This window comes from Papio anubis, chromosome 13 (assembly GCF_008728515.1).
Source record: "Papio anubis isolate 15944 chromosome 13, Panubis1.0, whole genome shotgun sequence".
NCBI lineage: Eukaryota > Metazoa > Chordata > Mammalia > Primates > Cercopithecidae > Papio > Papio anubis.
Window position 1 is genome coordinate 96,617,778 of NC_044988.1, and position 25,071 is coordinate 96,642,848.

The 25,071-nt window shown below is 54.0% G+C and overlaps 1 protein-coding gene across 24 annotated transcripts in view; it reads left to right on the forward strand.

Annotated features, from left to right (window-relative positions):
• Nucleotides 1-25,071, forward strand: part of RALGPS1 (Ral GEF with PH domain and SH3 binding motif 1) — a 309,103-nt gene that overhangs the window by 279,240 nt on the left and 4,792 nt on the right. For 8 of the 24 annotated variants that reach the window (XM_017950005.3, XM_031654524.1, XM_017950001.3 and 5 more), the window contains 8 exons: nucleotides 929-1,055; nucleotides 2,313-2,470; nucleotides 4,835-4,886; nucleotides 16,963-17,046; nucleotides 18,408-18,513; nucleotides 18,906-18,998; nucleotides 19,223-19,328; nucleotides 21,029-23,678. In XM_017950005.3, coding sequence (XP_017805494.1) covers nucleotides 929-1,055; nucleotides 2,313-2,470; nucleotides 4,835-4,886; nucleotides 16,963-17,046; nucleotides 18,408-18,513; nucleotides 18,906-18,998; nucleotides 19,223-19,328; nucleotides 21,029-21,189 — 887 coding nt within the window. In that variant the 3' untranslated portion in view covers nucleotides 21,190-23,678. The other 16 variants (XR_004178006.1, XM_017949997.3, XM_017950003.3 and 13 more) reach the window with 14 other exon arrangements.

A 25,071-nucleotide genomic window follows, 5' to 3' on the forward strand; every position in this document is an offset into this window, starting at 1 on the left:
CTGCAAGGTGAGTTGAATCATTCCCACTTTTCACATGAGGAAACTGAGACTCAAGGAATAAGTTCAGTAACCTATCCATGGTCCCAGGTAGCACCTGAAAGACCTAAGATCTGAACCCTATCTGTCTAGCTGTGCTCTTGCCCCTTTGTTTTTAATGAGTACACAGAGACCAGAAAGTGGCTGTATAAGAGCTCAGGGGTAAGGGAATGGACTTGGTGTTAGAAGACACACTTTTTTTTTTTTTTTTTTTTGAGACGGAGTCTCACTCTGTCGCCCAGGCTGGAGTGCAGTGGCACAATCTTGGCTCACTGCAACCTCCACCTCCCGCGTTCAAGTGATTCTTCTGCCTCAGCCTCCCGTGTAGCTGGGATTACAGGTGTGTGCCACCAAACCTGGCTGATGTTTGTATTTTTAGTAGAGACGAGGTTTCACCATGTTGGCCAGGCTGGTTTCGAACACCTGACCTCAGGTGGTCTGCCTGCCTTGGCCTCCCAAATTGCTGGGATTGCAGGCATGAGCCACCACACCCGGCCTAGAAGACACACTTTGAAGTCTCACCTCTGTTCACCAGCTGGGTGTCCTTGGATAAGTCATGCCATGGGGAAGCAGGGCCAAGACTAGGCTGCTTATCCCCATGTCCATCCATGGTGCCCTCCCTTTGGCCAGGGGGTGCCATGCACAGCAGGACGTTGACCATCCTGAGAGTTGGTTGTCAGCCTTGGGAGTCAATTACTGTATGGAGAGTGAAGGATCGATATCTAATGAGTAAGAAGCTACAGGGCTCCTATGAACCTTGCCCCATCTGTGACGGCTGGGCCAGTTGCCGTACTCCAAACCCGGGGACCGCCTCCACACCCCAACCCAGCCTGCGCAGCCCCTCACCCTCCCATCATAACCCCTGTTGTTGCTCTCTCTGCTCTGTTTGCAGGTCCCTCTGCTGGCTCTGGTACTGCGAGGTTCAGCCGGAGGCCCACCTGTCCTGATACGTCTGTTGCTGGCAGCCTCCCCACACCTCCAGTCCCCAGACACAGGAAGAGCCACAGCTTAGGCAACAAGTGGGTGACTGAGCAAGCCCTCCCCCCGGGCTTCAGACCGTCCTGCACGTGGGCCTGGGCACAGTGCAGGGAAACACTTGCTGACTGGGTCCCTCCCCTGCCCTGTTCTGGGAGTTGCTGATGAGAGCCCTTGGAGTCCTGGCCAGTGCACTTTCTTGAGGCTGGTGTGAGCTTGGGAAGAGCTGAGGGGCACTGTGGCAGCACTGACTCCACACCGCTGACAGGTGTCTCAGGCTCAGCAGCTGATGGAGGAAGGGTGCAGGGAAGGGCAGGGAAGTAGCAGTGACATTCCAGAGAATTTGCCCAAGCCCAGTTAATGACTCATGGAAAAACCCCAAAGTCCAGTGGACACCAGTGATTGTCATCCAGGGCGGTGTTCAGTTTCTCATGGCATCTGCCTACAGAGCATTGAACCTGCTGGCTCATCAGCCCTGTGGGGCCCAATAGCTGGGGGACATGCGTGAGTCCTCGGCATGGCTGGGGCAACTGTGCCTGTGTCTCCAGGGCATTAGGCAGAGGCTTCCGAACAGATGAGTCCCTTCCTTCCTTCCTTTCTTCCTTCCTTTCCTCCCTTCTTCCCTCCCTCCCTCCCTTCCTCCTTCCTTCCTTTCCTTCCTTCTTCCCTCCCTCCCTACCACTTCCAAGGCACAAGCCTCAGCCCAGCCCAGGCAGGCCCTGGAGGAGCTCCAAGGCTGGAGGAGAAAGAGTTGCTTTCTGAGTGTTAAGCAGCCCTCTGTGCTAGACACTCTGCACATGCCTGTCAAGCATGATCTCCCTGAGTCCCCATGCAGGCCTCTGAGGTGGGTGCTATTATTACATATTTTGAGAATGAGTCTAATGAGGTTCAACAAGGTGAAGTTCCTTGCAATGGTGGAAAAACATCGGAGCAAGGGCCTGGACCAGGTGCGTGTGACTCCAGGAGCAGACATCCTGGCCACAGGCCCACTGCCACACACCTGTGCGGCCTCATCACTCAGAAGCAGCATCTGCTCACTCGAGCCTCATAGCCACCTGGGAGACAGGCAGGGCAAGTATCGTTATCCCCATTGGATGGATGGAGAAACTGAGGCTCAGAGAAAGGATGTGACTTGCCCAAGGTCATGGCATGAGAGAGGACAGAGCCTGGGCTGTACCATGGCTCTGGGTGGAGGCCTTTTTCCTGCAGCTGCACCATCTGCTTCGGCCCCCAGGCAGGTGTAACCACTGTCACTCCATAGATAAGGAGCTTTGCCTTCTTTCTTCCTTTCCGTTTTCCAGTATGATGTGTCAGTTGAGTGTAGTTGAGAGTAAAAGTGCGACATTCCCATCGGAGAAAGCAAGGCACCTACTGGACGACAGTGTCCTAGAGTCCCGCAGCCCCCGAAGGGGCCTGGCCCTGACCTCCTCCTCTGCTGTCACCAATGGACTCTCCCTAGGTAAGCGTCTCCGGCCTGCACATGATAGGCTGGTGGGCTGTAGGCCCAGTGTGTGCTCCGTGTCTGTCTCTGTGTCACTGTGCCATGCCCAGTGGCGCTATCATTCTGGGGGACCCAGTGGCCCCTCACCTCCCTACAGAGGTGGCTGCCTGCAGGAACCACCCAGAGCCAGGGAAACCCTTGTCTCCTAGCCTCGTGGGCTTCATGAAGAGCCCTGGATCTGTCGTCATCCTGCTGGTGGCATGGCAGGCAGGTAGAAAAAGCAGCCAAACCCTTTCCTGAGACCAGCTGCTATTGGCTGGCAACTCCCTAGACCAGACTGGACCACAGTCAGGCTTCTGTCCCTAAGGGATCATGACCCACAGGGCCCTGCAGGGCAAAGCAGGAGAGGCTGCCAGGGAGGGTAGTTGGGTGGCTACAGGGTTCTCACTGCGTACTTGTCTTCACAATGGGAGCTAGAAGGAGGGAGGATGAAAAGCTGATGTTCAGGGATGAAATTGCATCACTGAGTGTCAGCCAGACGTGGTGCTATGGCAATAGAAGAGACAGAAATTGTGCTGCTGAGGCTGGGATAGGAAGAACTTGACATTAGGACTCAGGCTGGTGTTGAGCTCTGGTTGTAGGTCCATACCCCTGCAGTGTCCAGGTCAGCTGAGACAGGTGGGCACCACCCTGTTAATACTGCCATCAGGCCAGTGCTCTCTCTGGTGCCTGGTGCCTTTCAGTGTGCCTATGCCTTTGTGGTCTGTGTGTCTGTGTGTCTGTCAGCTTCCCTTAGCAGGGAGTCCTCCCACAGCTGGTGGTTAGACCAGTTGCCAAGCTGGGAGTTGATTTTGTGAGGACTGCAGGGCAGAGGGCCCAGGGCAGGGGGTGGGAGGGGACAGGAGAAACAGGCAGGAATCACTCCCACGTCCCTGTGAAAGCAAGTCAGTCTCAGAGGGCGTGGGCAATATGAGTCCAGGGGTCGCCGTCTCCCACGCCCTGGAATTCTGACAAGCATGTTCTGTGTCTGCCTCTGTCCTCAGAGGAGGTCATCCTGTTTGGAGCCAATCAGGGTTATACGGCGGCTCAGGACAATGTGTCCAGGGTTCTGAGGTGCGCCTTGGGAGACGAGTTCCAGGTCATGCGTGGGGAAAGGCTGGGCTGAGCAAAGGTGTGCAGATTTCTTCCCAGAGATGCGGCTGTGCCGGTGGGTGGGAGGAGTCCTCTAAGAAGGCATCAGAGTCCACAGTGTCCACATTCTTTGGTCATGGGACCCTCTTCCTTGGAATGGGACTGGGTTCTGAGGAATGCCCTCTGGGGAATGCCGGCCCAACAGCACTCAGCAGAACAGCTGTTTTATGTCCAGAAAACTTTCTGAGCTGTGCCTGAGTCCAGGCCTTGCTCTTCCTGAGACAGAAAACGGAGTCAGATGCAGAGCTGTCCAGCGTCCAGACAGGAGATCACAAGGTTGTTTGGTTCCCGGCTCCTCAAGTTGGGGAATTGAAACTGGTTTTCTGTTTGGGGCCAAAAGCCCTGATTAAGTGGCCATGTGTGCATGTGCCCTGTTGGGAGCTGGGCTGGTCCTCCCCTCTGTGATGAGGGCCATTACTCAGACAGATGCCAAGGGGCCTGGGATCCCCTCCCTCCTGCTTTCCCAGTGCTCGGCCTCGGTGCTCTTTCAGGCAAAGAGCACTGAACCTCAGAGCCTCTGAGGTCTGAGAGACAGTCCAGAAGCATTGCGCGTGGATGCTTGGGTGACAGGAGAAAATCTCTCCTTCAAGAGGGCTTAGAGAGCCTGGGAGAAGCAGGGTCACCCATTCAGCCCAGAGGGACAGGCCTGAAGGAGAAATAGGTAGCAAAACGGTGGGACCCAGCCCCTCTCTGTGACCCCACTGGCCAGGGGTTTGCAGGGGCTCTCCCTTGAGGCTTCTGTCTAATGCCAGGTACCTGCGCTGTGACCAGCGTCTAGTCAAGCCCTGACCCTTGTGGAAGAGGAAGAGGTGCTCATTTGGCCTCACCAGGTGAGGCCTGTTCTAGCCCTGGCTTCATGTGGGCCAGAAGGGAGGCAGTGGTGGAGCCAGGTCAGGCCCAGAAGAAAGCCTGAAGACCCAGACCCCAGCGGGCCAGTGGGCAGTTAGCTGCGGCCCTCGGGGGCAGTGGGAAGGTAGTAGCGGACCTGCCTGGAACAGTGGGATGGGGTGGTTCTTTGACCCTCCCAGAGCAGAGTTAGAACAAGCAGCAGCAAAAACTCGAGTACATTGAGGCTCCCAATGTGAGGAAGCAGTTTCTGTGGCACTTCTGTGAGCTCAGGGGCCTGACCCGGGAGGACGGGCCCCTCTTCTGTGAGGCCGTTGTGCTCATTGACCTGTGTTCCTTTTCCAGGCAGTAGTGAGAGCTCAGAGTTTAGTGAAGAGATGTCTTCAGGGCTGGAAAGGTGAGTGTGGCCTCAGCATGGCCTCCCTCCCAGGGGCGGTGCTCAGGGCCCAGGGAGCTGAAGACAGGCCCCGGGCAGGGACGGGCCCTGCCCCACCCACCCCATGCTGGCCTCGGTGAGGCTGCTCTGTGGCTCCTCCAGCAGCCTGGCCAGGGCAGGGCTGACTAGGAGGGAGGATGGAAGAGTAGGATGGGTGTCGGGGCCCCAGCCCCCATGCTTTGAGCAGCCCCACACCTCCTCTGATCCAGGAGTCTCTTCCTCCGGCACAGCTGCAGGAGGCCTGGGAGTAGATTTGGTCAAAAGTGTGGGTTCTTGAAACCGGAAGCCTGAGAAGTGGCCTGGTCTTGAGATGGGCATGTGGCTCCGCCTGGTGGGGTCTGAGAATATTGCAGCCTAATGGCCTCAGGCCTTGGGTATTTATTGACCCCCACCCTGCTAGGCACTGGTGACAGGGAAGTGGCCACAGCCTCTGCCTCCCTTGAGGATCCCTTGAGGATCCCAAGCTTCGGCTCCTGGGAGAGCCTGTCAGTCAGGGCCCCCGGCCTCCTGCTCAGGAATTCCCATCGCAGAGCTCCATGTACTGGTATTTTCCTGTGCCAGGAGCCAGGTGATGATCTCTAGGAAGGCAGGGGACACTGTGAAGGGGGTGCCCCCACAGCCATGGCACCACCAGGGGTGAAGGGCATCATGGCGACTCAGGGTCTGAGGGGAGGCTGGAAGCATCCAGTGACACAGAATGTCCAGGAAAGGCAGGTATGCACCAGTATCCAGGGCCCTGGACGTACACACACACATGCACATGCATACTCACATATACACGCCCTACACACTCACATATACCCATGCACACACTGTACACTTGCACTCACCTATGCATGCAGTCTCACATACACAGGCACACGCTCACACATGAGCTTGTGTACACATTCACATAACCACACTGTCACACATGTACATATGCATGCATGCATGTACACTCTCACACATTTGTGTGCACACACATATACACGTGTGCATAAGCACTCACATGCACACACGTGCACACACACTCCTCCTCTGGCACTGAAGCTTCTCTCCTCAGTCCCCATAATCATAAATTGAGCAGAGAGAAGATAAGTGCTGCCTAGCAACTCCTCCCAGGGCAGAGGGGCTGTCTGCTGCTCAGTGTTCTTGGTTGAGCATGGCCTGTGCCAAGCACTGTCCTGGTGCTTTGCGTGCGTGGATGTACCGAATCCTCAGCACTCCTGCACAACAGCCATTCGTAGTGTCTCCGTTTTATACATGTGGAAAACAAGGCTCAGAGAGGTAAAATGACTTACCTGCTCCACACTCTGGTGTGGACAGAGCTGAGCCACACCCAACAGCCTCCTGACCAGTGAGCCACCTCTTCATCACTGCTCCACAGCTTGGCCAGATACGGGGACTGCCCCATATTGGTCAGTCAGTCTGTCTGCCTGTGAAACCCAAGATGGGGGGTGGTGGGGGAGTGACGATATGCCAGCCCTCAGAGGCTCTCTCTTTTCCCTCCCCACCTATCGGGGTTGCTCAGGCAAATGGGCCAGTAGCTTTCACCCTGGGAGCCACCCCAGCAGTGGGGAGGAGAACCAGACAGGCACAAGGGCAGACTCCAGAACTCTCAGCACCAGTCAGGGGACTCCTGGGGACACCCTGAGGGAGATGGCTTTCAGGCAAGCCAGCACCTCCCCTGGCCTCAGGCCAATGAGAAGACATCAAATGGCAATCAGAGGCACAGATCCTGAAGAGCAGCTAGACCTGGACCTGCTGTTCATTCATTCATTCATTCATTCTTTCTTTCACTCACTCATTCCTTCATTCACTCACTTACTCATTCAGTAGCTATGAAGCAACTGCTCCCTGCCAGACACCACACTAGTTACTGAGGGTGCAGTGGATATAGTTCCTGCTAAGTACTCATGCCTGAGATCAGAGCTTCTGGGAAGGAGGATGGTGAGGGAGAATTCCTTGTCCCAGGGAGATGATGCTGTCTGCAATGCTGTCGTGATCACTATAGGCCACAGCATTTCATAGCATTTAGATCACTATCCATCTGAATGTCTAGAATAAGTGATTTGGGGATCTCTTCCAAGCACCGGTCTCATGGCTGGCGCAGATGCCCAGCTCTGCCTCCAGCAGCCTTGAAACAGCCCTGCAGGGAGGATGTCCTGTTTCTCATCCTCTGAGGATGACTTTTGGCCCAGCCCCACCTTGCTGAGGGGAGCAGGAGGCCACCTGCTTTGGAGGATGCCAGTGGGCCTGCGATGTCTCCTCTATTCAAGACCCAGGCCCCGTGCAGTCCTGATGAGCAGATGCCAGCTGCCCCTTGGCCACCGACCTCCCTCTCCACCTGCACTGCCTCTTACATTCCCTGAAATAATCCACACTCACAAAAGCACAGGAGCATTCTGGACTTCCCTGGAGAGTCCACGGGAGAGTTGGAGGGGAAGATTTACCTCTTGTAGCTTGAAAATCTTCATTGCCTGTGGCTCTTTTCTTTCAGTTATTCACCTCCATGCTCTTTCTTGGGTCTTCTCTCTTCCTGACCTTCATGGGCCCCATGCTTAGCTCCTCCAGGTCCTCCCTGCACTCCCAGCTCTCCCCCAGGCCAAATCTTCCTACTCTAATGGGGAGCAGACTCCCTCTTCCTCAGAAGACTGAGTGTCAGCCTGCCTGGGCGCAGAGGCCAGCACCTGCCCTGAAAGAGCCTCCCCTCCTTGGAGACCCCACCAGCTGTTCCCTGCAGATGCTGTAAGAACACAGTTTTCTCTGCAGGTCATACTGCTCGAGCAGACAGAGGCCATGGAGCCAGAGCCAAGGGTGCAGGGGAGGCCTGGGCCCCACTCAGAGAAATGAGGGCGTGAGAGAGGAGAGGAAGAGGCTTGGCCATGGTGGGGGAGACAGCATTTTGCCCCACAGCTCTGAAGCTTACGGGCCACAATCTTCTGTTGAAGATTGCCACCAGTGCCCTGCCCCTCAGCCCTAGTAATAAGCCTGCCCAAGCTAGGAAGAGAAATAGAGCCAGATACCAAGATGAAAGGCAGGGAGACCCCAGGTCAGTTTCTCCACATCACACACACCTCCGGTGGGTTGAGGGCACACCTTCATCACCAAGAATGCCGCTGTCAGCAGGCAGGCAGGAGTTTCTGTTGTCTGGCCAGGGGTGGGAGGGTGGGATCCTGCATGCCCGTCTGGTGAATTTGCCTTCTCTGAGTTTACACGCGTAGATGTCTCCTTTTTGGGTAGTAGCCAGAGTTCAGGCTGCGGATGCCCAGTGGGTCCCCAGAGTGTTCGGCCATAAAGAGCTTCCACACAGGAGCTGGAGCCCACTGAGGCCTGTGGAGCTGCTGTACTGCCCTCGGTGGGCATGGGCCTCTTCCTACTGGACTGTGGAACGAGGGTGCAAGAGCAAAGGGACCCTCTTCTACTCTTCATCCTCCTGTCTCCTCACCCATGTCAGCCTTGGCAAGGTCACAGGGCCTGTGGGGCCGGGGAGGGGCAGTGAGATGCAGGGAGGTGTTCGTTAGTCACTTCTGAGCCCCCAGGCTGCCTTAAAGACCCTCCCCTGCCCTCGGGGCCCAGCATGAGGACAGGAGGGTGGTCCTGTGCCAGGGCCCTCAGGAACCAGACAGCTACGAGCAGGGGTGGGCCTGCTCTTCTCTGTGACTCCACCTAGTGTCCCTGGTCAGCAGTCTTCCTCACCTCATGCTGGGGAGAGTAGGGGCAAGGAGAGAAGGGGGCCCCCAGCACACTCCGCTTTCCCAGGGAGGCAGGGAGGTGGCTGCAGGACATTCAGTTACCTGGAGAGGAGGGTTGTGGGCTTGTCAGGACAATCTCCAGCCAACCTCAGGCCCCTCGGAAACCAGCACGGAAGGGAGCGTTTAGTCAGGAGCAGAAGTAACGGAGAACAGATGCCTTTTTCTGCCTGATTGGGAAAGCAAGTGTTGGCACTAAGATGAAAACAAGAATATCAGCCTACGAGTTAAAGGATTTTAAATGAGGTGTTTTAAAAAAGGCGAACAAAATTGTAGTGGCGGTCATGTATGTATATATGAAAATAGAGTCTCACTCATCCTGAGTATTTCTGGGCTGTACGTGTATTAAGTGAGTTTATTTTCCCTGTATTCTTCAGATTTTCCACGATGGGTAAATGTTTCTTTTCTACCCAGAAAAACAATTAACATATAACTGTACAAAAGAAGACATAATCAGAAATGATTACTGATCAGTTTTTAACAAGTGAAATATGAAAGTGCCACAAAGTTGATGATGAAACCTTGGCCACCATCTCCCCTGGTCGGACTCGCCCGTCTCTGTAGAAGGGCCTTCTCGTGTGAGGCACAGGCTGTAATACAGGTAGTAGGAAGAGTAGAGGATGGGGGGTCCTCGGAAGGCCCAGGGTGAGAGGAGGCCCCTGTAGTGAGAGGGAAGTGAGGCTGGGGCAGGGTTGGGGGGCACAGTGCAAAACCCTCTGAACAAAGCCTGTTCCTCTTCCTGCTCTGGAGGAGGTGAGGGAACGGGTCAGAGCTCAGAGTCTTAAATAAGTCCTGTTAGGGAAGCGGTTGTGCAGGATCCAACAGGGCGACCTGCATCAGGCACCAGGCTCAGAGGTGGCTTCTGGAGGAGGAGGGGATGGTTAAGCAGCAGCCCAGGACATTTAGTGAAGAGGACCCTAGAGTGCCCTCAAGGCGGGACCTGGGACCTGAAGAGGCTGCGGGCTGTGAATCATGCACCAGGCTGGGACAGATGACCCCGGGCTTGGTGTCTGTAAGAGTCTCGTGCAGGAGAGCTGGGCCCCATGGCAGGTCCTGTTCTCTGGAGTTCTCAGTGGACCTCCACAGTGAAAGGCACAGCCAGCCTTGCAGGGAGACCTGAAGTTAGGACCACTGATCCTCCCAGGCCCTTGGGTAGCTCTCAGTATCTCTGAGCCTCCATTCCTCAGCCCTGTGATGAGGCTAGGCGCAGTAAAGATCTAGCATATAGGTGGAGCTGCCGCATCTGAGGAACTGATTTAGGGACTTTTTTTTTTTTTTTTTAAGACAGTGTCTCTCTCTGTTTTCCAGGCTGTAGTGCAGTGGCACTGCCATAGCTCACTGCAGCCTTGATCTCCCAGGCTCAAGTGATCCTGCTGTCTCTGCCTCCCAAGTAGCTGGGTACAGGTGCACGCCACCATGCCTGGCTAATTTTTTTATTTTAATTTTCAGTAGAGATGGGGGCTCACTGTATTTCCTAGCTGGTCTCAAGTAATCCTCCCATCCCCACTTCTAAAGTGCTGGGATGACAGGCAGGAGCCACTGTGCCCAGCCTGAGTTGGGGACTTTTATGAATTTCCCTCGATAGGTACTACTTCCCACCAAGAAAGCAACCCGGGGGTCTAAGGCTGGGTAGGGGGAAGAAAAATGTCCTCAAATGCAGTTCAGTGATCATGGGAGGGATGGACCGGAATGATGGCAAATTTCTACCAGCACCTGCTGGCCTCCAGGATAACACTAGACTGTAGGGGGGCCCCTCTAAGAGGTCACTGCAGACAGTTGCCCCCCAGAGCGCTATGGGGTGGTGCTGTAGGGTGTTCAGGGAGTGGGGTGATGCAGCTTCTGCCCATGTGAGGTTTACCTGCTCGTTTTAGCTGGTGGGATCATCTGACATCCTTAAGGAGGCACCGGCGAAATGCAGTCATGGTGACAGAGCACCAAGCCTCCTGCCCCAAAAACTGAGTTTTAAAAGACACTTGTTTCCTTCCTTGAGAAGATCAGAGGTCCCTGGTAGATGCCCAGGTTTGCCAGGTCACAAGGATGCCTCTCAAGCCCCAGACTCTGCAGTATTTTGGGAGAGGCAGGCCAGGCTCTGGAGGCAATCCTGCAGGTGGTGGGTCCCCTTGGCTGCAGCAGACATGCCAGTGGCCATTCTCAGGGTGGCTGCCACAGAGGACCTCACTGTCCTCTACACCTGGGGCTGAGGCCAGGATCCCAGGCTCTCATTCCTCCCCTGAGTCTGGTTTCCTCGGGTTCATTCTGCTGCCTGGTGCCTGGCTTCAGTGCTCTGTATACTTGGCCTATCTCTCCTGCATGAGACTCAGAGACACTGAGCCCTGGGCCACCTGTCCCAGCTTGGTGCATGACTCAGAGCCTGCGGCCTCTTCAGGTCCCAGGACCCCCCTCAAGGGATCACTAGGGTTCTCTTCACCAAATATCCTCTGGGTGGCAGCCCAGTTAGACAATTTTCCAGCTTCTGATTTGGGTTTCTCTCCAATATGTGATCTCTTGCCTCACTCCCTTAGCTCCAAACACTGGAGTCTGGCAGTTGAGGCTCCAGCCAGCGGACTGAGAGAAGTCTGCAGAAAGAATAGTGCACAGAGAACCCCTGGCCTCGAGGTTCCAGGGCCTTTTGCTTGACTCTGTTTTCAAGCCCTGCCAGGCAGCTGCTGCTGCTTCATGGGTAGCTGAGAAATCTCTGCCCACAGCTTCTCTGTCCAATAACTACAATTCCTCCAGAGTCAGCACCTAGAAAGCGGGCAGGATGCTCCTTCCATCTTGTGTCCATTCTTCTCTGTGCATATCTGCTTTACCCCTCCCCACTCTCTCTCAGACAAGATTTCTGGACTTCTCAGTGCACAGAGGGGAAGATGGATGATACCTCAGAGCTCCCAAGTTTACATGTGATAGTTTCACCCAGCCACTGAGCCTCACTTTCAGCCTCTCAGATCTGGTTCCTAATCACCAGGAGAGAAGATCTGTCTTACCTGGCTTGGATCACTGGTGTTGCCCTGTCCACTCAGCTGTCAGAAGGATGGGGACATACAATACAAACGTGGTTCCTAGGGATCCACTTAGTGAATCAGGGACATTGCCCAGAGAAGAGTGGGTGGCCCGTAGAGAGCAAATGTCCTTCAAAAAGTGCTGCTAGAAGGGACATCCCAGGGCCCAGCAGAATTCAGGGTAGCAGCTTCCTGCCTGAAGATGATGGTGAAGCATCATAAAGTGGCCAGGATAAGCCATGACCAAATTGGATGGCTTCCCATCCAGGGTCTGCAGACGCAGGTGGACACTGCTGATCAATAGCATCGCCTGGGCCCTTTCCACATGTGCACTCCTACCCAGGCTCTGTGGACTTGAGGCTAGGGCTCTGTGTGCAGAAGATTAGGGGAAGTATATTAGTCTGTTCTCAGGCTGCTAATAAAGTCATACCCAAGACTAGGTAATTTATAAAGGAAAGAGATTTAACTGACTCACAGTTCAGCATGGCTGGAGAGGCCTCAGGAAACTTACAATCATGATGGAAGGGGAAGCAAACACCTCCTTCACGTGGTGGCAGCAAGGAGAAGTGCCGAGCAAAAGGGGGAAAAGCCCATTAGAAAACCATCAGATCTTGTGAGAACTCACTATCATGAGAACAGCAGCATGGGGGTAACCACCCCCATGATTCAATTACCTCCCACTGGGTCCCTCCCATGACACGTGGAGATTATGGGGACTACAATTCAAGATGAGATTTGGGTGAGGACACAGCCAAACCATATCAGGGGAGGACCCTACTTCTACTAAGACCAAGATTACCAAGGCCTCAACATAATTATTTTCTGCTCTCCAACCTCCTAGCCCAGAAACAGGGACTTAGGGCTTTCTGAAATGAAATTCCCTGGCTGGGCGCAGTGGCTCAAGCCTGTAATCCCAGCACTTTGGGAGGCCCAGACGGGCGGATCACGAGGTCAGAAGATCGAGACCATCCTGGCTGACATGGTGAAACCCCGTCTCTACTAAAAAATACAAAAAACTAGCCGGGCGAGGTGGCGGGCGCCTGTAGTCCCAGCTACTCGGGAGGCTGAGGCAGGAGAATGGCGTAAACCCAGGAGGCAGAGCTTGCAGTGAGCTGAGATCCGGCCACTGCACTCCAGCCTGGGCGACAGAGCCAGACTCCGTCTCAAAAAAAAAAAAACAAAAATCCCCAGGATACCTACAACCTAATGTGTACCTAGAAAATGATGGAGTGAAGATGGCCTTTCAGAGCTGCTTGACTAGTCTGAATGCTCATGATGCTGTTGGCCCAGGAAGTGCCCTGGCCGCTTCCACCTCAATAGCACCACCCACTCTGCCTCTTCCCAGTGTCATGATCTTGGGCAAGTGACTCCATCTCTCCAAGCATCAGGTTCTTTATCTATAAGGTGGAGATAATAATAGTGCCTGCCTCACAGTGTTATATGAGTAAATGAGATGCTGAGCGAATCCTGCTTAGCACATTGCCTGGCACCCATTGTCTCATCACCACCACCACCACCACCGTTACCACCATCACCATCCTCATTCCATCCTCCCACTTTCACTGTCATCACCACCACCATCACCATCATCCCGTCATCTCATTGTCCTGTCATTATCATCATCCCATGACCCCATCCTCCTCCTCATCATCACCTTGCACACCCCTTGGGACTGAAGTGTTCTATATTGTTGCCAGTCGATGTCTTCCCCAGACCCAGGTTCCCACAAGCTCCTGGTCTGGGCAAGCCTCAATTGCCTGTTTCAGCCCTCCTTCTGACTCCACCTAAGATCCCTGAGAGGGGACAGTCAAATGGCCTTCCTAGGACACCGTGTTCAGCCACAGGTTCTCAGAATGACATTGGGAAAGGTGTCTGTGGTTCTGGGCTATGAGCCGTTACGTCAGTTACCAAAAAAAAAAAAAAAAAAGAAGAAGAAGAAGAATCTATTATTTCTGTGGTTCCTCTGATACCACCAGCCAATCATTTTGCATTTTCTGGCCCTGAACATTCAAATAACACATTTTCTCAAAGCAGGGACATTTCCAGACACTTTCAGATTGTCTGGTTCCGGTGGCTGAAGATCCTAGCTGCTCTATGCTGATGCTGGCCTGCCAGGCAGCCAGAGTTGCCCTGCCCAGCAAGGTCCTCCTCCAACTCTGGAGGGCTCACCTAGAGGGAAGGCTGGCCACTTCCACCCCGACTCTATGTTCCTAAAGGTTGGCCTGGAGAAAGGCCACACTGGTGCTGCTCTTCAAGGCCTGGGGTCGCTCCCCCTGGCTCCAGAGAGAGCAGGCTCTGACTTCCACAGCCTGGAGCAGCCACCCTGGCACAGGCCCTCCACCCGCACCAGAAAATGAGCCTTCCTTTGTGAACACTTGAGTCTCTGTCTCTAATGACAGGCCAGCAAGGTGATGCCTCCTTGAGCCTCGGTTTCCTCATCTTAAACTGAGAACAGGGCCCGTCTCACAGAGCTGGGCATGCTCTTGTGTGAAAGCATGTAGTTGGCACGTATGCCGTTGAGAAGAGGCAGCTGCTCTTCAGTGCCAGGCAGCAACTGCCAGGAGACCGCTCCACTGGGGCCACCAAGGGACCAGGAGACCTGGGAGGTGGCCCCATCCTGGGAGGTCCCCCAGCCTAAGAATCTTGTGGTCATTCAGTCTCAGACACTGACAAATCCCAGGCAGCGTGAGTGCAGGTGGGGACCCACAAGTAGAGGAGCCTCTGAGAGGAGAATGCCAGCAAGAGCCCACAGTGGCCCAGTCCCTGCGACAGACTCCACCGTGCTGCCGCTGCCACTTCTCCCTCTATCCTGAAAGGCCACAGTGGGCCAGTCCCTGCGACAGACCCCACCGTGCTGCCACTGCTGCCTCTCCCTCTATCCTGAAAGGCCACAGTGGGCCCAGTCCCCGCGACAGACCCCACCGTGCTGACGCTGCCACCTCTCCCTCTATCCTGAGAGGAGAATGCCAGCAAGAGCCGCGGTGGTCTGTCCCTGCGACAGACCCCACTGTGCTGACGCTGATGCCGCTCCCTCTATCCTAAAAGGCCGCATCTCACAGTGTGGTGAGGAACTTGGGCTGCAGAGTCAGACAGTCCTGGGTTCAAGTCCTAGCTTACAAGACTCATGCCTTGGTCAAGTAGGTTCACATCACTGAGCCTCAGTTTCCTCGTTGTGGGGAGGGTAAGGGTGCTTTACACAAAGTTTGGCGACAGTGTGAGTGCACTCGATGAAGTTGCAGGGGCATCAGAGCGTGTGAGCACATGAGCGCTCACTACCTAGTGACTACTTGGTCTGTCGAGAGCCCCCCAGCGACCCCTGGTATCCTCGTCCACTCCTCACTCCTTTAGGGAGGACATGAGGAAAGGCTGCTTATGAGGCTGGCCTGCTTGGAAGATGCTTGTTTCAAGCTCTGTATCAACAAATGTCAGTTCTTTCAAACATCTGTGAAATACGAAGCCACGCACTGTCTCACACAAAGGGAGAGAATGACGGGAAGAAAGTAGCCGCGCTGGCCACTGTGCCCTGCCTCAGGTGCTGTGGGAACTGCGGACGGTCCACTGCCATCACATTCTCCTCAGGTAACAGGGAAAAAGACGAGAAGAAAAGTGGCCAAGGGGCCAGAGGGCCCGGCTCTGGGAAGGTGGACTCCATCCTCAGCTCCCAACAGGTGGCAGCTCAGAGCTGGAATCCAGCTCAGGTGAGGAGGACACGTCCCTGGGTAGCAGACAAAGCCACACAGGATCTCACTGCAGGAAAGTCCATCGTCAGACCCTGCTCAGAAGAAATCCCTGGGTACAGCTGGAAGAAGAGCAGCCCCGGAGGCAGCCGTGGCCAGTTCCCCTGAGCAGTGCTGCTTCTGCACGGGCTCGTGCAGTGACCTGCCGTGCTAGTGCACTCACTTGCGAGGTGCCCAGCATGTGGTGTCGGTAACAGTGAAGTTGGTGACTGACTTGTCCAGAATGAGAGACTCATGGTTATCTGCATGGTTCACATTCACTCGCTGCACTCCACCCCTCTTTCTGAGAGGGAGGTGGCCGTCGGGCCAGTGGCCTGGTAGTTTAGCACACCAGGGCCTCTCTTGTCTGTGCTACAGCTCAGTATGGGCGGTGGTGGGGTCAGTCTATGACCACCCTGACACCCGTTATGTTAGAGAACTGGGGGGCCAAGCACATGCTATGGTACACCACCCAGAGAGGAGGAGCCGATGGGCAGGAGGCTCAGGGGCCTGGAGCAGCCATCCCAGCTAACCATCAGACTCCCACCAGCCCTGGGCCCTGGGCAGTGGACCCGAGATGGTCATCAAGAAGAGCTCCTTCCTGGGAGGAGGACAAAGGCTCCTGGGCAGGTCCGATGTACCTGCTGCAATGCGTGAGGGCGGCCCCACACCACCCACAGGCGCTGGTGTCACAGAGCAACATGCAGCAACCTACGGCTGACCATGGAGGACTGAGGGGATCTTACAAAGGAACTCTGGGCCTCATCTGACTTTATTAAGTTGATTACATTGTTGTCTGACCAATGGGCAAGAAGAGCTGTGGTCAGAGAATAGGCCATGCCTCAAGGGTGGGGAGAAGGTTGGAACATCAAGTGGATACGGGACGTGAGTCTTCTAAGAAAGGAGAGGCTAAAGGAGAAAGAGGGTGCCTCCCTGCAAAGAGGCAGAGCAGGCAGCTGCACGTTGCCCTGGAAAGGCTCACTGCCGGGAGTGCAGGTGAGAGGAAAGCCAGAGGGCCGCCCACGGAGCAAGCTTGGAGCATGGACTCCCGGATGCTGCAGCAGGTCACAGAGCAAGTTTGCAGGGGCCTGGCTAGAGCCGCAGAGGAGACTGTCCAGTGGAGAGGATGTTGCAAACAGAAGGCTCCAGTTATGTCCTGGTGAATGGCCCCCAGGCCTGACATGCAAGGCTGCCCACAATTCTGTGTGCACTTTTCATGTGGACTTGCCGTGGATTGTCGGGGCTGTACAGTGTTTGCTATGAAACATCTCAGCCCCAAACTGAGGCAAGTGGGCGTGCCTGGATTTTAGTCATGCTCTTGACACTGGAAAAAGGGTGAACACTCAATAAAAAGTTGAAAGAATTACCTGGAGACTTGGAGACTCTGAGGGTTGCTGTGTTTACTGGCCGGGCAGCTCCAGGTGTGCTTGCAGTGTGGCCGAGGAGGCTGGGGAGAAGTTGGGGAGGGAGGGAGGTTGCTCTGCGGGGCTTCCTGAGCTAACTGATTATGTAGTCCGGGGTGCTCTTGCCTCCTTCAGGAGCATCTGGTCTTTCAAAGCTGTTGCTAAAATTTAACCCTTTTCCTCTGAAGCAGGGGACGTCTCTATGCCACCCTGGGGCCCAACTGGCGGGTTCCAGTTCGGAACTCTCCCAGAACCCGGAGCTGTGTCTACAGGTATCCATGTGTTCATGTGTTCATTTGTTTGACACATAGCTTGTTATATGGCGTGTTGGATGCCAAGCACTGTGCTAGAGGCTGCCGAAAGAAACAGACACAGCCTTTGCCCCCGTGAGGCTACTGCCAGGTGCACTGGCTGTCCCAGAGGAGGTGAGGGGCACTCAGGAAGAGGAGGGGGAGCTTACTTGGTTCGGGAGCTCAGGGAGGGCCTCCCTGAAAAAGAGACTGGAAGAATGATAGGAATTCACCAAATAATTGGAAGTGGAGGGGCAATGAGAGTGCTGCCAGCAAAGGGACAGCGTGGGCTGTGAGGCAGGAAGGGCTGGATGATTCGAGTGAAGGGAAGGGAGGGAATGTTGGAAGGAATGAGAGAGGGCAGGGACATGAGATGAGCCGGAGCCGCATCCAGCATCCAGCAGGGGTGAGGATGGTGGCTCAGACCTTAAAAACGACAGGGAACCATAAAAGGGGCTTGCTGTGGGTGGGTGGAGGAGAGGAGAAGAGACGGGGAGGGTGGAGGCACTGGCCAGTGTGGACCCAGGAAGGCCAGTGGAGTGCACTGGGCAGTGGCTCAGAGGACGGTCCGGTGGCCTAAGGTGTAGTGGGATGGCTAAGATGGATGGTCAGACATGTTTAGTACCTGATCCCCAGTGCATCCTTGGGATTGATTAGGTTACAGGGACATTCGAAACAGAAGAAAACCCCAGCTTTCTGGCTGAAGCAGCCAGTAGGGGGTGGTGCCGTTCCTGGGGCGTGGGCAGATCTGGAGCTCAGGAGGGAGGTGTAGGCTGCCATGCCCTTGGACACCTTCATCTGTAGGTGATGCTTGAGTCCCCAAGAGAGAGGATGAGTGAAGAGCCTGGGAAAGGTGTGGGGAATGGTGCGTGTGGGCTCGCGTCCCTCTTGTCACTCCACACCCTCTTCCCTTCCTCGCTGCTCCTCTGAGGCTCTGGCCAACACCAGAAGGAAGGGCTGCTGGAGCTGGGGCTTCACAGGCACCAGCTCCTCAGGTGTGGAGGAGCCCACACCAGCCCCAGGGAGCGGCCAGGCTGCAGCCACGACAAAAGCAGCCCTCAGGATAGGTTGGGGGTGCTGATCGGGGCCTGGGTTATGAGGAACTTGGTCACCAAGCCTGGAGCTTTGCCGCCCCAGAGAGACGGGTGTGGGAGTCCTTGGCGGTGGGCCCTTCATGTGCGTCATCACCTGGCCTTCCCCTCCGGGCCTTGCCCTGTGCTGTTGAGTCTGGACTGCTGGGACATCTCGGACTTGGTAGTGGGGCACCTGTGGTCCCCAGTGAGAGAGAGGGAGCTTGACCTCAGCTCCTCCAGGGCGATGTCTGACCGGTGGTCTCTCCTCAGCCCCACCGGCCCGTGCATCTGTTCTCTGGGGAATTCGGCAGCCGTGCCCACCATGGAGGGGCCTCTGAGAAGAAAAACCCTGCTCAAGGAAGGGCGGAAGCCTGCGGTAAGTACAGACCCGCATCCACCTGGGCAGCAGGGGCTTCCGCGTCTGTAAATAGTGCTCACTCCTAGAGGTCTCAGCAAGAAAGTCACATGCGTGGCAGAGGCCCGGCTTGCAGTGGGCGTGCAGTAAGCTGAATTCTCAGGAATTATGCCCGACACTGCCTTAAAATGAACAAAGGAAGGGCTCCCTGAGTAAAGGAGCAAGAGAGGGGAGGGAAGATGCCTCCTCTCTTGGTCCTAGGTGGAAGTTAGCATTGCCAGGGGGTGGTGGAGGGCCAGGGAAGAGATGGGGCCTGCAGTGGCATTGATGGGATGGCTGGGTCTGGAATCAGCCAGGGGTCCTCTACCCCCATGACCCTTGGTGGCATCACTCAGCCTCTCCTTCCTCTGTAGCTGTCCTCGTGGACCAGGTACTGGGTCATACTCTCAGGATCCACCCTCCTGTACTACGGAGCCAAGTCCTTGCGGGGCACAGACAGAAAACACGTAAGTCCCTTGAAAGGACTCTAGTACTGGGACTTCCTCTAGTGGGGAAGGGAGCTCTGTGAACTGTGGAGGATGGTGGTGGGAAAGGGATCTATGTGAACTGTGGAGGATGCAGGTGGGAAGGTGGCAGGGGAGGGAGGGAGCCTTGCCTGACCCAGGTCGGCCTCCCTTGCGGAGTGGAGGGCTGGGCCCGGGTCTCCGGCTGTGTTGTTGCTCTCCTCCAGTATAAATCCACACCTGGCAAAAAGGTTTCCATCGTGGGCTGGATGGTGCAGCTGCCTGATGACCCCGAGCACCCAGATATCTTCCAGCTGAACAACCCTGACAAAGGTAGGCAGCAGGCCAGAGCTGGTGCCTGCAGCTGCTCTCTGCCCATTTTCTCTCCTGCTCAGTGTGCATTTTGAAGTTATTAGGAGCTTTTGAGGCTGCTGCCTTCCCTTTGCTTTAGATTCTGATGTTCGTGGGGTCCATGCTAGTCCACAAAAGCTGCATAGATCATGGTTGGCATGTCCTTTGAGCAGGGTACAAGGCACAGGGTGCTGGAATCCTTTTTGCGGCCTTACCTGTGGCTGCTGGGGCCCATCACTCCAGGAGCTGTAGCCTCACGGTCTTGGAATAAATAGTAAGACTGGATGAAGCAGGGCCATGAGGCTGGAAGGGTCTTGGCTCTGGGGAGATTTCAGGGATCCCCTGACATGCCTGTGCCATGAGACTCTGGCAGTGTCCAGATCCAAGGCCAACTCAGAGAAGAACCCTTTTAACTTCCCAAAGCTCCAACCTTCTCTAGCTGTCTCCCAGTTCCTCCTGGTTCCCACTTCACGATCATGCTGTGAAGAAGGAGAGATTCTGGATGCCATCCTGTCAAGTAGCCCTGTCTTCATTGACGTTCGGAACAGACTATGGCAGGTCTCCTCAGTCACCCATGTCTCATGACAGAACTCCAAAATTGCCTGGGTCAATTGGATTCCAACCGGGCAAACTGATTGGGGCTGGAAAATCCCCACGCATTTTCACACCTTAACAGGAATGTTCTACTGTAGGGTTCATGAACACACAAATCACCTGGAGATGTGGTTAAAATTCAGATTTGGATTCAACAGATCTGGGGTAGAGACCAAGATTCTGCATTTCCAACAAGCTCCTGGGCAATGCAGATGGCGGTGCTGGTGGGGAGACCATGCCTTGAGTGTCAGGCTCTAATGTGCTTAGCTGAGAAGCAGAGAAACAAAGGGAGCCTCCAGGATCCTGGAATGGGGAAGAGAGAAATTGCCAAGTTCTCTGCTCAGTGTCTAAGTGACTGAACCCACATTTGTTGCACACATGTGGCAGTGTGTCCTGAGTTTGGTTACCATTGTTCCTCCCTCAACAGTCTGGACCGGATTAGCAGTGGTTTCTTAAGGAAATGTGACACAAGGGGTGGCCAGGGTCCATGGATAGAATTCAAGAGGTCTGTGAACTTGGGTGTGGAAAAAAATGCATCTTTGTTTTCAGTGACTTCTGACTCCTTCAGTTATGAGTATAAGCATCCAACAATAAAAATGTTAGCAATACCTGTGATTTTATATCCAAGAGAAATCACATATTGTTACAGACATTTCAAAATATCACTTACGCTTATCTCTTTGAAATTACAGTACAGTATCAGACTTGTACTAGATCTTGTTCTTAGTGCTTTAATATAGAAGCACCTATAGAATTATACCACTGGTTTGTTTTTTAGTAGTTTAATAACTATATTTGAGTATTGTCGATTTCCTTTGTATTTTATACATTTGGAAACATTATTCTGAGGATGGTCCACAGGCTTAACCAGACAGCCAAAGGTACCATGGCCCCAAAATGGTTAAAAGCCATGGTCCAAAGAGACCACTGGAGGGAGCCCTGGAGGCTGCTTTCTCTGCATGTTCCAGCTCACCTGGGCCGACCTTCCTAGTTTAGTTACCCGTGTTTACATTTATCTTTATGCCACAGTCACCAGCTGACCCTCCTACGTGGCCCTCTTCTTAACTCATGGTTTCTCTATCCATCAGGCAATGTTTACAAGTTTCAAACTGGTTCCCGATTTCATGCAATACTGTGGCACAAGCATTTGGATGATGCATGTAAAAGCAACAGGCCTCAGGTAAAGTCACCAAAATCCTGCTTGTCACCTGAAATATCCTCTCCCACCCTTGGAACTAAGGGTCCTTAGAAAACAGGGTTCTCTTCTTTCAGAGCCCATTAGCCACACTCTCAGATACCCTCTTCTGAGCAGCATCTTCCCTTGAGACAAGGCACCCCCTTGCTCAGCTTAGAACTAAGCCCAGCTCCGGACCAGAACTTTGAATGTGGTTCCTGTGTCTTTCCCACAATGGGAAATGCCACAGAAACACCCACTGGGGGATAGTTATGAGCAGCTGCGATATCACCCCAGGATCGGGTTCTAGCATCTATTTAGGTCATCCCTGCCCAGAGCTGACTTCATGGGAATACTGCACACTCACTCCTCCCTGCCCCACAACCCTTGGGGATGATGCGGCTAACTTACTGACAGCCAGCCACGGGCCAGGCAAGGCTGCTGGTGAAAGGGGTCCCTAGCTTCTCAGTGTGTTTGAACCAGTAGATTCTGTATTGACATAGGCCCCCTCTGGCCTACTGGGCCTGGCTCGCGGTATGGCCCCCTCCCCCGGTCGCCCCCAGCCATCCCACCAAGGGTGTTACGTGAAATGCTTCACGTGCAGGAATTGGCTGAATTCTCCCAACATCCCTGTGAGGTGGATTCTCTTACTGTCTCCATTTTATGCTGAGGATCCTGAGGCTCAGAAAGGGGCAGACACACGCTTAAGGTCCCACATGAGTGAGCAGTGGAGCTGGGATTGAACCCAAGTCTGCCTGACTCTCCTGATTCGCTACTTGTTGCCCCTGAGCCCTCCTGCCTGTCCTGCCCCCACGTCCCTGGTAACCCCCGCAGCTGAGCAAAAGACCGGAAGCACATCCCCCGCTGTCCAGGCTTGTGAGAGAAATGGCTGCCTTTGCCCTCAGCAGCAAATGGGAGCGGGCTGCAGCCTCCTGCTCCCTGGGGGTCAGGTGGGCAGCACTGATGCTCCTGTCCCTAAGTGTCCATGTGTGTGTTCCCCAGGGATCAGCCAGAGGAGGAGTGGGGGAAGCAGGAGTCCTCTCCTAGCCCATCTTGGGCGGGCTAGGCGTATGGTATAGAGGGCTAGGCACATGGCATAGAGGGCTAGGCGCATGGCATAGAGGGCTAGGCGCATGGCATAGAGGGTGGCACTTCAAGGAGGACAGTTGGGGGTAGTGCCGGGAAGTAGACTCAGCAAGCCTCCTTGCAGGTAGCAGCTCTGAAGTCTGGGGGACCTCAGCAAAGGCAAGTGCATACCAGGCATTTGGGTCCAGGAGGATGGGGACTTCATGGTGCCACAAGGCACAGTCACAGACTTCTTGGTCCCTCCAAGTGGTTCTGGAAGCTGGGGGGAGGTCTCTAGTGACAGCGACAGGTCCTAGGGCTCTGTGCTCAGCTCGGTCCTATTCAGGATCTGTAACACAGATGAGGACAAACACGAGCAGCTGATTGAAATTATAGATGATAAGAAGCTAGAAAGCAGAATTAGCAAGTTCTCAGAATTAGTCCTTGACCAACTAAAACAGGACAAGACCAATACAAGAATAAACAGGTGCCACAGGTTCCAAATAAATTGCAGTTGATTCCCTTGACTCACCCGTCTGACTTTGGGGGATTTGTCCTAGGGATGTGCTCACACATGTGCTCAAAGGCGGGTTTAAGAATGTTCACTGCAGCATTGTTCTTGATAGGAACAAAACCCTGGAAGCCTCTGTGACCCTCAGAGGGTCCCTGTTGTGCAACACTTGATAGTTTTTAGAAAGAGGCAGATCAGGGTAAAAACATTTGGAAAGGATGATCTCGTCTGTATAAAAGTTCTAAGATGATACACAAGAAATTGTAATTCTATCGTTTCTAGAGAGCTTTATATATAGTTTGTACATTGAATAAATGTAATTGGCCATCCGTATGACGGGAAGACAAGGGTTTTGGTCGGCAGCCATGTCAAGGTGATCCCTTGAGACAACGTGCCAAGACCTGAACGAGGCTGCTGCCGCCTCAGATTGCATTAAGAGAGGAAGAGCATCCTGGCCTCTTCCACGCTGGTCACATCGTGTGTGTCTGGGGTCCCTCAGTAGCTCTGAGGACCCCTCTCTAAGAGCACAGCACACTGAAGCTCACCTACCACACACAGGAAGCCAGAGCAGCTCCAGGTCCAACAGGAACTGACAGTCCCAAGGTGGACCACATGGAGGGCAGTGTGGGGAAGGAGGCAGGGCCCTGTGCCTGAAGCCTGGGCAGCATGGTGGCCCCACCCAGGAGCCACAGTGGTAACCCTGAGCAAAACCCATTGTCCCTCTTTGGAGAAGCGGCCAGAGGATGACAGCAGCCCCAGCAGGCAGCGCAGGCTGATCCCGCAGAGCACTAATGGGTCAGTTTCATGTATTGGCAAATGTGGTGTAGCATGGCAAGGCTACAATTTTTAAGGATTTTTGTCTGATTTTCAGACCTGGAGGAGGGGATTTTTCTTCCTCCTTTTCCCCCTTTTTATTTCTAATTTACTTTCAACCAAATATTCCCACTCTGTGCTACGTGTAATAATAAAAAGTTGACAACAACTGAAATATTCAACAGCCGAGGATGATTTAAGTGAATCGCAGTATGTCCGTGTGATGGAATGCCAGGAGGGTGTAAGAAAGGGTGTGACAGAAATGCATCTATTCACGTGGAACAATCACAGCGACTAGATTGATTTTCTATTCTGTGTAACTGCGTGTCCTAAACTTGTTTTTGTTAACATTGAATACACTTAAACCTTATCTATAACATATGTGTAGCTATAAACAACAGCAATAAAACACCCTATTGCCACCATGTGCCTAACAGCAGAGCCACCAGGGCCTTGGAATGCTGTCCCTCACCATGGCCTCTTCCTACTTTGGCTTGTTGCCCTCCCACCTGTGCCCCAGAACCGCTCTCCTGATTTGTCTACTGATTATTCCTTTAGAATTACTGGTCACGTACTTGATTCCTTCATGTATCGTCTGGGGTGCATTTTAAAACTTTCTTATAGGCCGGGCGCGGTGGCTCAAGCCTGTAATCCCAGCACTTTGGGAGGCCGAGACAGGCGGATCACAAGGTCAGGAGATAGAGACCATCCTGGCTAACACGGTGAAACCATGTCTCTACTAAAAAATACAAAAAACTAGCTTGGCGAGGTGGCGGGCGCCTGTAGTCCCAGCTACTCGGGAGGCTGAGGCAGGAGAATGGCATGAACCAGGGAAGCGGAGCTTGCAGTGAGCTGAGATCCGGCCACTGCAGTCCAGCGTGAGCGACAGAGCGAGACTCCGTCTCAAAACAAAACAAAACAAAACAAAAACCTTTCTTATAAATAGAACCATAACGATGCATTTTCTTGTGTCTTGCTTTTCTCCTATAACATGTTCCTAGGATTCATCTGTGTTACCACATGTAGCAGTCATTCATTTATTTTTACTGATTTCATTGTTATTAGTTCTTCTGTTGGGCATCCTGGGACTGATTTTCTACTTTTTTGCTGTAGTGAACAGTGCTGCTAATGACCATTCTTAGAACTGTCACCTGGTACATGGAGAGGCATTTTTTTCCTAATTCATCATTTGACCAAACTGACACCAAAATGGATTTTTTTAAATGAAATTATTTCTAATCAAATCCTCCCCCAGCAGTGCCGATGGAGGAGGGCTGGGGCTGAGGGCCTGTTGGCAGCTTTTGGGGTTGGCAGAAACACTCTGACCTTGGGGCTAGTAGTCCCGCCAGTAAAGGGGGCTAGGATCTTGTCCTGGGCACAGAGCTATGGGAAGGTCTTGGGGTTTCTGATATCCCTGAACTGACTCTTTCTCCCGTGCTTCCCTTTGCCAACTCCCGCCACCCACCCTCTGCACACACCTCAGGCCTTCAGGATTTGTCTCTCTGCCCCAAGCGCAGTTTGATTTCCACTGAAGGAGACAGGTTGAGAGCGTGGGCTCTGGGTTCTTA